Source organism: Pezoporus occidentalis, unplaced genomic scaffold, assembly GCF_034315485.1.
Source record: "Pezoporus occidentalis ecotype Australia unplaced genomic scaffold, CSIRO_AGI_Poc_V1 ctg213, whole genome shotgun sequence".
NCBI classification, from domain to species: Eukaryota; Metazoa; Chordata; class Aves; order Psittaciformes; family Psittacidae; genus Pezoporus; species Pezoporus occidentalis.
Window position 1 is genome coordinate 2,779,475 of NW_026913997.1, and position 13,882 is coordinate 2,793,356.

Sequence of the window (13,882 nt, forward strand, 5' to 3'; positions counted from 1 at the left end):
GTTCCACTTTAGATAAACCAAATGGTAGCACTAGCAATTAATGAAACGTTGGTCCTGTCTTGTGTTTTAGAACATCCGTTTAAATACAGGAGCACTTGCAGGATTACACCTTACAGGAGCAATGGATGAAACTGGTTCTCATAAAGACTCTGAGTTATTCAACTGGACAATGTTTTTAATTCTTTGTTTTGTTCTGGGTATTTTTAGGGTTCTTTGTGCAAATATTTGAGTCTCCACACAAGTGACTGGGTGAGCTCTTGTCGTCTGGCACACTCTATAACTAGAGGCTTGGCGTATCTGCACACGGAGCTACCTCGAGGAGGTAAGGCCAGGAAGGGTGCCAAGATGTTCAAGATACTCTTTTTTTTCTATCAGGTAGTAGATGCCTGCATTTCTTTTTTCTCTGTTACAGTGTGGTGAGTAGGGGTTGATGAATGCAAATAGAGATTACTCAGAACTTCTGATATGTTCTTTCCTTCTGAACAATCCCATGCTGTGGGCTCTGTCTGTGATGCTTGTATGAAAACATGGAGTAAGAGCTAGCAGAGCCCTAGAGAAAGGCAAGAGGAGGAGGCAGAGTTGTGCAGTGCTGCTGTATCATGGCAACAGATTACTGAAGACCTGAAGCGCTGGATGTCTGTCTAGCAGAGAGCAAACAGATGGGGTGTTCTGTTTGTGTTTGCAGTTCAGACGCATATCACCAAAGCAATTTTTAGTTTGTGTATGAACTATATATATACACAAAGAGAAATAATTAAATCTTCTAACTCCACTGTAGTTTATCACGTCTTGATTTTTGTCTAAGGGTGTGGGCCTAGTCTTCGCTGTGTACAAACAATACTGCTGGACTTTCAGTGTTTTATTAGAGCACTGGATGTGACAGCATATTGATTTATACATTGATTTCTCTGCTTGCATGCTTCAGCCAGCATTTCAGCAGCTGAAGTATCATGATTATAAAGCAGATATACTGAGATCTGTGATTTATCAGGCTGTGGAATATGGCCTGGCACTGAAGCGTTAGCTTCTTGGCAGTAAATAAAAAGATGATGTCATTAATTCTACATGAAGGTGCTAATGTTTGGATTAAAACCCCAAACTATGTATCTCAAATGTTAAGCATCAACTCTAGCAAAGAATGACAACTGAAGAGGCTGTTAAATGTGCGACGCTGAGAACATCTAAATCAGTATTCCCAGGAGCCACTGAAACTGGAGCTATCATCTTAACTTCATCATTTAAAAATGAGCAGACAGGTGTGTCCATTAGTAGCCAGAAAATGTGTAAATCTTCCGTCTTAAAGAAGAGACAGCCATAGGCTGGTCTGTCAATGCTAGGAGGGAACTCATGGAGTAGAATAAATTCCACAGTAAAACTGGTTCTATACTGCTGGCTGCTTTACCAACAAAATAAGTTGCATATAAACTAGGAACAATTGAGATTATTCTTTGGAAAAGATCAAATGCCTTGCAAGATGGATGTGTTCAGCCTCTCTGGAATAATATTCACAGAATCACAGAATCCTAGGGGTTGGAAGGGACCTCAAAAGATCATCTAGTCCAACCTTCCTGCAAGAGCAGGGTAACCTAGAGTACATCACACAGCAACTTGTCCAGGTGGGCCTTGAATATCTCCAACGTAGGAGACTCCACAACCCCCCTGGGCAACCTGTTCCAGTGCTCTGTCACTCTCACAGTAAAGAAATTTTTCCTGATGTTCACATGGAACCTCCTATGCTCCAGTTTACACCCATTGCCCCTTGTCCTGTCACTGGACATCACTGAAAAAACCTAGCTGCATCATCCTGACACTCACCCTTTAGATGTTTGTAAACATTGATGAGGTCACCCCTCAGTCTCCTCTTCTCCAAGCTAAAGAGTCCCAGCTCCCTCAGCCTCTCCTCATACGGGAGATGTTCCACTCCCTTAACCATCTTTGTAGCTCTGTGCTGGACTCTCTCCAGCAGCTCCCTGTCCTTCTTGAACTGAGGGGCCCAGAACTGGACACAATATTCCAGATGCGGCCTCACCAAGGCAGAGTAGAGGGGGAGGAGAACCTCTCTTGACCTACTAACCACACCCTTTCTAATGCACCCCAGGATGCCATTGGCCTTCTTGGCCACAAGGGCACATTGCTGGCTCATGGTCATCCTCCTATCCACCAGGACCCCCAGGTCCCTTTCCCCTTCACTACTGTCCAGCAGGTCAGGCCCCAACCTGTACTGGTACATGGGGTTGTTCTTCCCCGGATGCAAGACTCTACACTTGCCCTTGTTGAATTTCATCAAGTTCCTCTCCGCCCAACTCTCCAGCCTGTCCAGGTCTCGCTGAATGGCAACACAGCCCTCTGGTGTGTCAGCCACTCCTCCCAGTTTAGTATCATCAGCAAACTTGCTGAGGGTACATTCAGTTCCCTCATCCAGGTCGTTGATGAAAATATTAAACAGCACTGGTCCCAGTACCGACCCCTGAGGGGGGGGGGGGGGGTCTAAGTATCTTCTGAATAGGTGCCAATTCCAATCATAATGTGAATAGTTGGAGCTGTATTTGACACAGGAGTTGTGGATATGAGTGAGAGCATTTGGAATGGCTGTCAGGGCTGTGGCAGCAGGTCTGTGTTCAAGTACACGATGTCTCCCCTGCCAAAATCATGCTGAAATATCCTTGGAGAGGAGTTTCTTGGCAAACACTGAAACTGTATATAGCATTAGCCTAATACAATGTATAGCTACAGTGAAACCCCGAATGCCAGTCAGTTTTCTATAGGTAGCATGCTGTGGAGCTCATTATAAAGAAACAAAAATGTTAGCTTTCTAAAAGATAAGTTGATTTTCTGTTTGTAATAGCCGAGTAGACATAATGAGGTGTTCTCATTTTGCCAAACAGTAGAACTGCTCAAATAGTAACAAGCACTTCTGTATGTCCAAATAGACCATTACAAGCCTGCAATATCCCATCGTGACTTGAACAGCCGTAATGTCCTGGTGAAGAATGATGGAACATGTGTAATTAGTGATTTTGGGCTCTCCATGAAGCTGACTGGAAACAGACTGGTACGCCCAGGTGAGGAGGATAATGCAGCCATTAGTGAGGTAAGTACAAATGAGGATAAAGAAAGAAAAATTATAGTAACATTTAGAAATAGTTGGTTTTGTTGTTACAAGGTGAATGTTAAGGTGGTACAATTTCAGTAAGGAGAAATAGTTGCAATATGGGTAAGAAGTGACTAAAACCTTGATAGAATCTGGTTTTATTCTCAGAACACTCAAAACTAAATCTAGCATTTTGAAAGGTGATAGACTGTCAGTCAGCCCTGGAGGCTGAAGTTTTCTGTGTGAGATGCAAAAAGATGCAAGGTAGGTTTGGTTGCCATATTGCTTGCAGTGATGTGGTACAGGTCCCTTCAGTCTTATACTGGAAGTATCAACTGAAGACCAAACATTCTTTGGTGGTTTTGGTGTTAACGTTTCTGAGATGGTGACATACTGCACTTTACATCCTGCAGCCATTCCTCTGTGTGTCATCTGCAGTTTTCTGGACCTGGGAGAGTAAGTGCATGTAGAAAGATATGGACCAGCTGAGAAAGAACAGAGACAATATAACAGGGAGTACTTGAAAGAGTAGCTTCTCGGAAAAGATGAAAGAATGAGGGTTGTTTAGGGAAGTAAAGACAAGAGACAGGTCTTCAAATATGTAAACAGCTGCTATGAGAAAGGAAAAAACTATTTGCATTCAGTGTGGATAGGACAAGAGGTAATGGCATTATGTTGCAGAAAGAAAAAAAATTAGGTTAGTTATGAAGAAATCTTTCTAATCGGTAGAAGGCAGCCAAGGTCTGGAATGGACTGCTGAGGTAGGTTATATAGAATTTGCATCATTTTATGAATTTAAGGAACAGATTGGGGAAACATCTGCTAGGAGTGGGTTAGAATGGATTCTGGACAGAAAGAAGAAATTGATTTCTTAGGCTTTTGTGACGTGGTGATTCAGAGAGTGGGGGGTTTGTAGTTTTCTTTTTTGTATAAGAATAAATACACTGACACCTGAATATAGGCTACGGAAATACAGTGAGACTCTTTTAAACAAATAATGGTTCAGCATATTTGTTGGTTTTGTTCTTTTACAGAAAATGCTTACATTCCATTCAAAGAATGTGTTTTTCCAGTGCTAATCACCTTCCCTTAGAAAACAGGTGCTACGTTAACAATACCTAATGCACAGGTCCTCTTTACAGATCTCCCCTTACTGAACAAAGAAACAGGGAAACCACTGTTTGAAATGCAGGGGTATGGAATAGTCCCATGACAAAATACTGTCCTACAAGTACTGATGAGTGATTGCTCTAATCTAACATATGTCATATTGGAAATGATAATAAAAGCTGCAAGGCTTTTAATAGCCTTTGACTGGGGAAGATGTAGGGGAGAGCCTTGCTGCCAGTCCAGGGATATAGAGAATAAGTTCCTTGTTCAGCATCCTCTTCCATTATGATCCATACCTTGGTGTTAACAGAGTAATTTCAGGGAAAAGAAACATTTCTGTTATATCGTATTACTGAAGAGAACATTGAGTAAGGGACAAAATTGTTTTGGTACATGCAAATAAAGTGATAGAGTGGGAGAAGGGACTTATTATGACTCAGCTCCTGATAAGAGTCTAGAAACTGGGGACACTGATTAGAACAGGACTGCATTTTCTTTGAGTGTAGAAACTATCAAAAAAGTGGGATATTTAAAAAATATAAATCCCAATAATACATTGAATTTGGAAATCGCTGCCTGATTCAGAGCTTTGATTTTCTGTTTTCCAGGTTGGTACAATCCGCTATATGGCCCCAGAAGTTCTTGAAGGAGCAGTGAACTTGAGGGATTGTGAATCTGCATTGAAACAAGTAGATATGTATGCGCTAGGCCTTATCTACTGGGAGATATTTATGAGATGTACAGACCTCTTCCCAGGTAACTAAATGAAATGGAAAACCGCACAATACTAGAAAGTGGTACTAGCAACCAAAGCTACTCCCTTGCCATGGCTTTCTAAAGGGAAGAAGGGAAATAATGTTCTCAATTGTTTTTGCCATTAAGTCGGTGCCATCTAGCGTTCAAGATGATTGTTGTCAATAGAGAGTAATTGAGTGTGGAGCACAGTTCATGCTCAAAAGACTTTAAATTCCCTGTTTAAGCAGTTTGCAGGCCTCATGGTAAGTATAATTTGAACATTATTATCAAGCGTTTACAAACACTGAGAGCTGGGCTTATGGCAAGGGTAGTACTTCCAGTTCTTGAAACTGATAAAAGTGCCTAAAGTGACTTTCCCTCATGAAAGAATAGATGGGAAAGTTCTGTGATTTAATGTAGCCTTTATTCAGTCATGCTTTTATTTCTGCTAGTGACATTCAAAACTCAGGGAAATCCTGCATACCTATAACATAAAAGAAGAGGAAGTAGTCTTTTAAAATGTAACACAAGATTGTATCACAACCAGCACCTTCTTCCCAAGATAGAGCATATAGAACTAGTTAGACATGCAGCATTCTCTCTCTAGTAGAACAGCTGCAGTTTCTGTGGACAGATCTTTCATCTCACTGGGCTTCCTCTGAAATGAAGTACGTTAATACAGTCAGTAGTGACATTGCACAGAAATTAGGTGTCATCCTCAGGCTCTTGAGACATTCTGAATGTGCCATTCAGCCAGCAGAGTTTGGAGATGTTATCCTCAGAGACATTGCTGACCAATGCTTAATTCTTGCAATTAAATCACCTGAGTTTTTTTGAAGTTAGACTTTGAGGGAAAGTGGAGAACATCTCAATAGACAACAACTTTGATACTGGGTTTCATCAGCTGAAAGCCCTTGCTCTGCCTTTTATCAGTGATTTTTTTTCTTCCTTTCTTTTGCTAACAGGGGAATCTGTGCCAGAGTACCAGATGGCTTTCCAGACAGAAGTCGGAAACCATCCCACTTTTGAAGATATGCAAGTCTTGGTGTCTAGAGAGAAGCAAAGACCAAAATTCCCAGAAGCATGGAAGGAGAACAGCCTGGTGAGATAGAATCTTTTCAAAGAAACAATCATTAGGGTGTAGTCATTTCTTAAAAGCAATTTTTTAATACATTCTTTCCTTTGAATTATTGTTAGTAATTAAGGATTGGGAGCTGCTTGTGTCTGGACCTAGTGGATATTCAGTTCTGTTTTAGAGAAGCCACTCACATGAAAGCTACATTTCTTTTAAGAAAAAATACTTTGGTTATTATCGGATACTGGAGTGCGATACACAAAAGACAACTTGTTATATTAATTGTTAGACAGTGTCTGTAGTATTATACACGAAGTGCCCATATGTTCTCTGTATGCTGGATGAGAAACATAAAAGCATTTTCTGCCTTTGACATCTTATAAACTAATAATACCCTAAAGTAGTTGGCAAAAAATGTAAATATCCTCTTCCAGAGCTAACATCTATACACACTGTAATGCTTTCTCTGAAGTTGTATAATCTTCAGAGTTTGCAGAGGCTACAGCTTCTAGCAATCATTTCATTATAACTACATTAGGAATTTTATATGGCTTCACTTGATCTGCAATTTTTCTTTTCAAGACTATAAACATAGTGATGTTGTTTTGCATTAGTATAGCTGTGGCTTAGAGCCCTGCTTGCTGCTGCAGGCCAACAAGTTATGGCAAGTCAGGACTCTGGTAAGAGTCTGTGTGCTTGCTTTCATCTGCAGCAAAGGTGAGGTAATGCGAATGCTCTTAGTGGGGGGGGGTGCTTGTCTTTTATTAAAAGCAAAGTGAAATGCAAAACAGTTACTACTGGGCTCCACCTGATACATGCTAACTTGTTTAAGCTAAATTAGTTGGATTGCGAGTATGAAAACAATATAGTTGACTCTTACTTTAAATGATACTTTTATTTATTCCCTTACTGAAATTATACCCTGCAATCTTCAGAGACTTTGCTAGCTGATAAGTATGTAGCTACTGTGCAGATAATGGGGAGCCTAAGGCCTCATCTGTGCTGGTACTTGTAAATATGTATGAAACAGTTTTCAGAGAGGAGCATAGCCTCCAGTATTAGCAGTGGTGTAAAACATGTTGTAACTGAGTTGAGAGCTTCATAGAGGAGTTCTTTCATGACACAGTTTTGGCCAGCTGGTCTCGGTTGGGGGAAGAGAGAAAAAACAATCCACACCCAAACTCTATGGGAAATCAAGCAGCAACTGTTTTAACTATGGCCATGTTGGCAAATGCAGTGTTGGAAGAACCAAGCTCGACAGCTGGTTTTGAAGACAGTTATGACTAAAACAGTTCAAGGAGGTTTGTTTTGTTATGCAGACTACCATTTTAAATGTTAATTATGGCCTAACAAGCTGATAGACTCCAGCACTATTGGATGATCCCCAGATTTAAACTGTCTCGCACATTCGTTGTGTTGTCACTGATGTTTCTGCAAAAATTAAACATAGTAATTAGTGATGAGGATAATAAGTCCAGCTCTAGGTGTGGATCTGCATCATTGCTTTATGAGAAAAGAAGAAGAAATAAGCAATCCATAGGTCTCTTATGTGCATCAAGCAACCTACTCCACCCCGTGCTGATCTGGGATAACATCTGAATGAGCACTCTAGGAGACATAATGTAGAAAATAAAGCTTCAAATAGCCTCACCCTGGACCCAAGTCCTAACCTGCTGTATCTAATGCATGGGATGAAAGGCTTCTGTCCATTATTTAAAGCTCTGCTCTCTGTTATAATCTCTGTTGGATTATAACACTTTCATGCAAATTTGTCTATTGAAGAAATTTATTTGTCTTTTTCATTTGAGAAATAAAAATTAATGCTTTATTTTGTAGGTCACATAATTAAGGCACTCAAAAGATGTAGTATCCTAAATTTATGATTACCTATGCAGTCTCAGTTTGCCTCCTGAACATATGCGTTATGATACAGACCTTGATTAGCGGTATTGTTTTTCACAGTATACATCGCCAATCTAAGCAGATGATGTGCATAAAATAATTCAAGGGCTATAAACTGATTTGAGATGTTAGTAACATTCTTTCATCTGCCAGAGCCAGAGCAGAGCCCAGGCTTGACTTCAAAGGTCAGGACTGAAGGATATTAACAGAGGAAAAGAATAATGTAGATTTCCTGTCCCTTCTATCTTTTTTGAGTACTAAAATTTCTAAATAGTGCATTTTAGGATGGATCTCTTTGAACCTGAAATTAATAGAAAACACGTTACAGTGGTAAATGTGAAGCTCTAGAACTTGACTTCTGTTAACTGTCTGTACAGTCATCACTGTGCTTCTTTCATGATCCTTAAAACATCAAAAGGAAAGGATCTGTTAGAAGAGAGACAATATTAAATTGAGCACTGGCTAAATTTACTGCTGGTGAAACCTGTAGGGGAGAGGGGGCAAGAGGGGAGTTTAGGGTGTTCATTAGATACATTGTAATTGTGACTAAATGAAGTTCTGAAAGCCAAATGAAGGATTCTTATTCTGGGGGAAAAAATGGATCCAGTACACTATTCTGCCATTGACCCTGAGAATGCTTTTAGACTTACGTTCCTTAGCTAGGAGGGGTGTAGTTGCTTGGGCCTTCCTTTACCTGCTATGGGAAGGGAGATAAAAGGTTTGCTTGTGTGGGAGCTTATCCCCACCTGTGCAACCATAGCTGCATCACTAAGCAGCAGTGACTTGCCAGATGCAGGCAATGCCAGGAGCCTGCTCTGTGGATTAGGAGCTCTTGGCTACTATGCAGAGCTAGTCCTGGCTTTCACTGCCAGAAGTGGACAAGGCAGTTCTGGCGCAGAAGCAGTCAGCAGGACCCACTGAATGCCTTAATGCCCAGCTGGGACTGTGCACAGTCATTGGTGCTGGAGAGGTTAAAGCTTGGCTGTAGATGTGAGATGTTCTGGCAGATCATATTCTATTCCTGGGCCACAGACTGACAGCAGGGGCCAATAAGTCTCTGCCTGTTTTTTGTACTCCGGATGCAGTGGAAGCAAGAAGTGTTCATTGCTCGTAATTTCAGTTGTCTCCTCTCCAGGTCTCTGACCATATGGCAGCACATTTTGGAGGCCTTGAGCTCTAATTCTGACTGCACCATTCACCCGCCAGTGTGATCCCAGGAATGTGTGTGTGTTTGCGTTTCTCCGTCTGTAAAAGAAGGGCAGCAATAATATTCTCCCATAGCACAGACAAATTCTCTGATATTTATGAGGCATTTGGATGTTACAGTAGTGAACAGAAGAAGAAAAGTATGATGAAATGGGCAAGGCTGTGTTATTTGCATATACAGTGCAGGGAAGCAAGGCAGGGACCATTAGCTGAATTGTGGGGATGACAATTTCCAGAGTATCATCAATCCTTAGTACACAGCTTTCGTAAGGCAGGGAGAGTGAGCTGAGCATGAATTAACCAGAGAGGGCTGGCTGCAGGTTGTATAGACACTGGTGAATGTAGCTTTTCCCAAGTAATTGTCTTCCCAGTTGGTGTGTGTGTGAGGTATGATAATAGTCCTGCATATTTCTGATACTGAGGTAAATTAGTTTTAATTGAGGTTGTGTATATTCTGTTTCTCACCAGCTTGTGACTATTTTCATGTGTACAGAATGCTGTCATAAAAAAAGTAAATTAGAAGCACAGTATGAAGGGAAAATATAAGATAAAGGGGTTTTATTTGTTTCTTGGCAGGCTGTGAGGTCGCTTAAAGAAACAATTGAAGACTGTTGGGATCAAGATGCTGAAGCTCGACTAACAGCGCAGTGTGCTGAGGAGAGAATGGCAGAACTCATGATGATTTGGGAGAGAAATAAATCAGTCAGTCCAACCGTCAACCCTATGTCAACTGCCATGCAGAATGAGCGGTAAGAAGAGAAAACACTTGGTTTTAGTCAGCAGCAAATGCCCAATGCAATGCTCAGCCCAACTTCAGAAAGGAAGGTAGAGCTAGCTTGGTGTTTCTGCAGGCATGAAGTGGGGGTGTTACGTGAGCTAGTCTACATATGGGTATTGTATGACATAATCCTGAGCACTTGTGTTCTTAAGATCTCCTGTGTGTCCTCAGAATTAAAACACCTTTTATGCAAACAACTGTACTTCTCACAGGGGGGCCTTTTAAACTGGACTTAGGCAAACTGTCTAGACAGGCTTGCAAAGATATGAAGTGACTGAATTCTCTTTAAGGACTTGCTAAATGATGCATAAAACTGCTGTTTAAAGTGTCCTACTGAAAACTGAATTTGCAGGCAATCTGAGCTCAGGAGATCACCGAGTCTCAAGCCTGCAGCTTTTCAATTAAAGAGCTGTGGGGCCATCATTTAAGTCATCATTATTCTGACCCCAGGGAGAGAAGTGCTGTGCCTTGTCTGCTTATGTATGATCCAGAGGGAGTGAGAATTTGCAGAACTGACATTTGTGCTTAATAGTATACACTAGAGATCTAGATTTGAGAGCAATGTTGCTATATGTAGCAGAATTTATTGTCTTAAAAAATCTTGCAAATCGCAGAATACCTCAATTGTTGAAATATTAGATTTTTCATTGTTTAGGACCTTGTGACTTTTTCCCAGCATCAGTTTATCCATCTTATGTGGTTAATTCTTGTCCTCCTTCACTATCACTTCTCTGCAGCTAGAGCAGTATCTTAGCAGTGAACTGGACAAACAGCATACTGGACAAATAGAAGAAAATTACTGTTAGCCAGTTTAGTTGTATAAACACCATCCATGACACAATAGCTGTCCTAGTAAAACCAATTTTCTGCTACCCAGGATTTTTCAAGGAAGTTACTGAAACATCTCAGTTTATACTGTATCTGTCCTTAGTTTATGCATGGAAAGAAACAGACATCCAGCTCTCTTAAATGAGAGGCTTTGTAATATGAGGTGATTTTTACGTATATGATCTTACTGTCACTTATTTTTTTCTTAAAGGAATCTGTCACATCATAGACGTGTATCAAAGATAAGGCCATATCCAGATTACTCTTCCTCTTCCTACATTGAAGATTCAATCCACCACACTGACAGCATAGTGAAGAACATTTCTTCTGAACATTCAATGTCCACTACACCACTGACTTCAGGGGAGAAGAACAGAAACTCCATTAACTACGAGCGGCAGCAAGCGCAAGCTCGCATCCCTAGTCCTGAGACAAGTGTCACCAGTTTGTCCACCAACACAACCACCACCAATACAACTGGCCTCACTCCTAGCACTGGCATGACCACCATATCCGAAATGCCTTATTCGGATGAAACAAACTTACATACCACAAATGTCATGCAGCTGGGTGGGCCCACCCCTGTTTGTCTGCAGTTAACAGAGGAGGACTTAGAGACAAATAAATTGGATCCAAAAGAAGTGGATAAGAACCTGAAAGAAAGCTCTGATGAGAATCTGATGGAACATTCGCTTAAGCAGTTTAGCGGGCCAGATCCACTCAGCAGCACTAGTTCCAGCTTGCTTTATCCACTGATAAAACTTGCAGTAGAGGTGACAGGACAACAGGACTTCACACAGGCTGGCAATGGTCAAGCATGTTTGATTCCGGATGTCCCATCTGCTCAGGTGTATCCTCTACCCAAGCAACAGAACCTTCCGAAGAGGCCTACAAGCCTCCCCCTGAACACCAAAAATTCAACAAAGGAGCCACGATTAAAATTTGGTGGCAAGCACAAATCAAACTTGAAGCAAGTGGAAACAGGCGTTGCCAAGATGAACACTATCAATGCTGCAGAACCTCATGTTGTGACAGTTACCATGAACGGAGTGGCTGGGAGAAGCCACGGCATAAACTCTCATGCTGGCACAACCCAGTATGCCAATGGCACGGTGCCGTCTGGCCAGACCACCAGTTCGGTAGCACAAAGGGCCCAGGAAATCCTCCAGAACCAGTTCAGTGGAGAGGATAGTCGGCTAAATATTAATTCAAGCCCTGATGAGCATGAACCCTTGTTGAGGCGGGAGCAGCAAGCTGGCCATGATGAAGGTGTTCTGGACCGTCTAGTAGACAGGAGAGAGCGACCACTGGATACTGGCAGAACAAATGCCAACAACAACAACAGTAACCCGTGTCCAGTGCAAGATGCAGCTACAATCAGTGTCCAGAATGTAGTGAGAAATCCTGGGCAGACCCAGACTAGAAGAGCACAGAGGCCTAACTCGCTGGATCTATCAGCCACAAATAGTTTGGATAGCAGTAGTATGCAGTGTAAGTGCCTGCAGGACTTGAACAGTTTCTCTGATGCTTTTTTTACTTAATAGCTACATCTGTCTGGTAGAATAGAAGACACTTCTGCCTCTGCTGTCCCTCCTCAAAGCATACTCACTAAATCCCATAGAAATTTAATTTCTATCAGCACAATTTTCATCTCATTGGTAAAGTCCTGTTTCCATCAACTCCAGCACGTTAGGTCACTATCTTCCTTCCACATGCATGAAATACATCTGTCTTTTTATAACCTGTCTACTCTGACTGGGAAGGGAGTAATTTCTAACTTTCATTATTCCTTGCAAGGCACCTACCTTGGCAGCTGCAAAGTATATTGAAAAAGCTTCCTATTTGTTCCTTCAGGGGCACATTATATCTCTTTTCCTTATTTCTCGTCATTCTCTTAAGTGTAGCTGGCTCTAAGGTACATTGATTAAAATAGTTTATTATAGTAACTACTGACATGCTTCATTACTTTTAAAGCAACTGATTTGATTGTATTAGCCTAGCCTAGACAGAGGTTCAGGCTTTCTCTGCTTGGCTCCAACAATTCTGTCAATCCTTCATTAGTTCACCATGTACATATTAAAAATTAATCAAAGTAGTTAGAATCGATTTTAATAGACTCCTTCAAAATAACTGCCTTAAGAGTTTTATGGCCAAAGATCTAAGAGGTTCCTTTTTATAGTAAGAATGTAACCATGTAGTTCTAGTTTAATTAGGTGCATCCTCCGAGTTTGACTTTGGGCCTGTTGAAGCCGTGGGAAAGGCCTCCTAAGTGTGCATTTTAAAGTGAATTTATTTCCAGTATGCACTGCAGACTCTGAAAAGGTGCTTGCAAACTGACTGTGCTTAGGCAGATGCTGTGATACTACTGAAATAATCTGGGGGGCCAGGCAAGTTCTGAAAGAAAAGGTTTAGAAGGAAACTAGAACAAACCTTTCAAGAAATGTAGTTGGATATTCAGCAGTGAAATGTTTAAGCATTCCTTTTAAGTAGGAAACCTTAATTTTTGTCTTACCATGTTCTTCTGATTGAAGAAAACAGATTATTGCAGTAACTTTCTTTGATTAAAGGTTATATGAAGTAAAAGGGGGTTTTAACAATCAGATTTTTACTGCTAAGATTTTATCATGATTGAAGTTAATTTTTGCAACCCAGCATACCAAATCCTGACATGATCTTAACAGAGAATGGACCATTTTGTCTTCAGGTAAAATGCTTTCCCAGGTGAAGTAGGATATGGGGACCTATGGTTTGGTTATACTATAAGAAGTTTAGTCTTTGCCGTCTTGTCCTAGCGACGATTTTTTTGTACCTCCCATTACAGGTAATATAAGATACTATGATTGCAAAAGCCCCTCAAATGTCAAATGCTGATTCTGCTGTTTGATGCCAATGTGCAGTCAAGGTAACACAAATTACTTCAGTGAAGTAATTTCTGACAGAGAACAGAATCTGACCCCTTGTTTCAGTGGCAGCTACTGTAGATGATGTATGTATCATGCCTCTGCCACCCAGTTGCTTTTGTGTGATAAGATTTTGTTCTGTTCTTCTGTTCTGCATGAGTAACAACCCTGAACTCTCCAGTCGGATCTTCCTTGTAATGCTGTTTTCTACTCTGTTCTTGTTTTCTGTTTGGGTTTTCTTTTATTTCTATCTCGTC

General features: G+C 41.1%; 1 protein-coding gene across 3 annotated transcripts in view; it reads left to right on the forward strand.

The window, feature by feature from the left end:
• The window catches only part of BMPR2 (bone morphogenetic protein receptor type 2), a 110,113-nt gene that overhangs the window by 88,859 nt on the left and 7,372 nt on the right, over positions 1-13,882 (forward strand). For 2 of the 3 annotated variants that reach the window (XM_062619775.1, XM_062619776.1), the window contains exons 7-12: positions 208-322; positions 2,931-3,091; positions 4,810-4,957; positions 5,902-6,038; positions 9,696-9,868; positions 10,937-12,216. In XM_062619775.1, the coding sequence (XP_062475759.1) occupies positions 208-322; positions 2,931-3,091; positions 4,810-4,957; positions 5,902-6,038; positions 9,696-9,868; positions 10,937-12,216 (2,014 nt within the window). Of the gene's footprint in view, positions 1-207; positions 323-2,930; positions 3,092-4,809; positions 4,958-5,901; positions 6,039-9,695; positions 9,869-10,936; positions 12,217-13,546; positions 13,628-13,882 lie in introns of all 3 variants that reach the window. The other variant, XM_062619777.1, reaches the window with a different exon arrangement.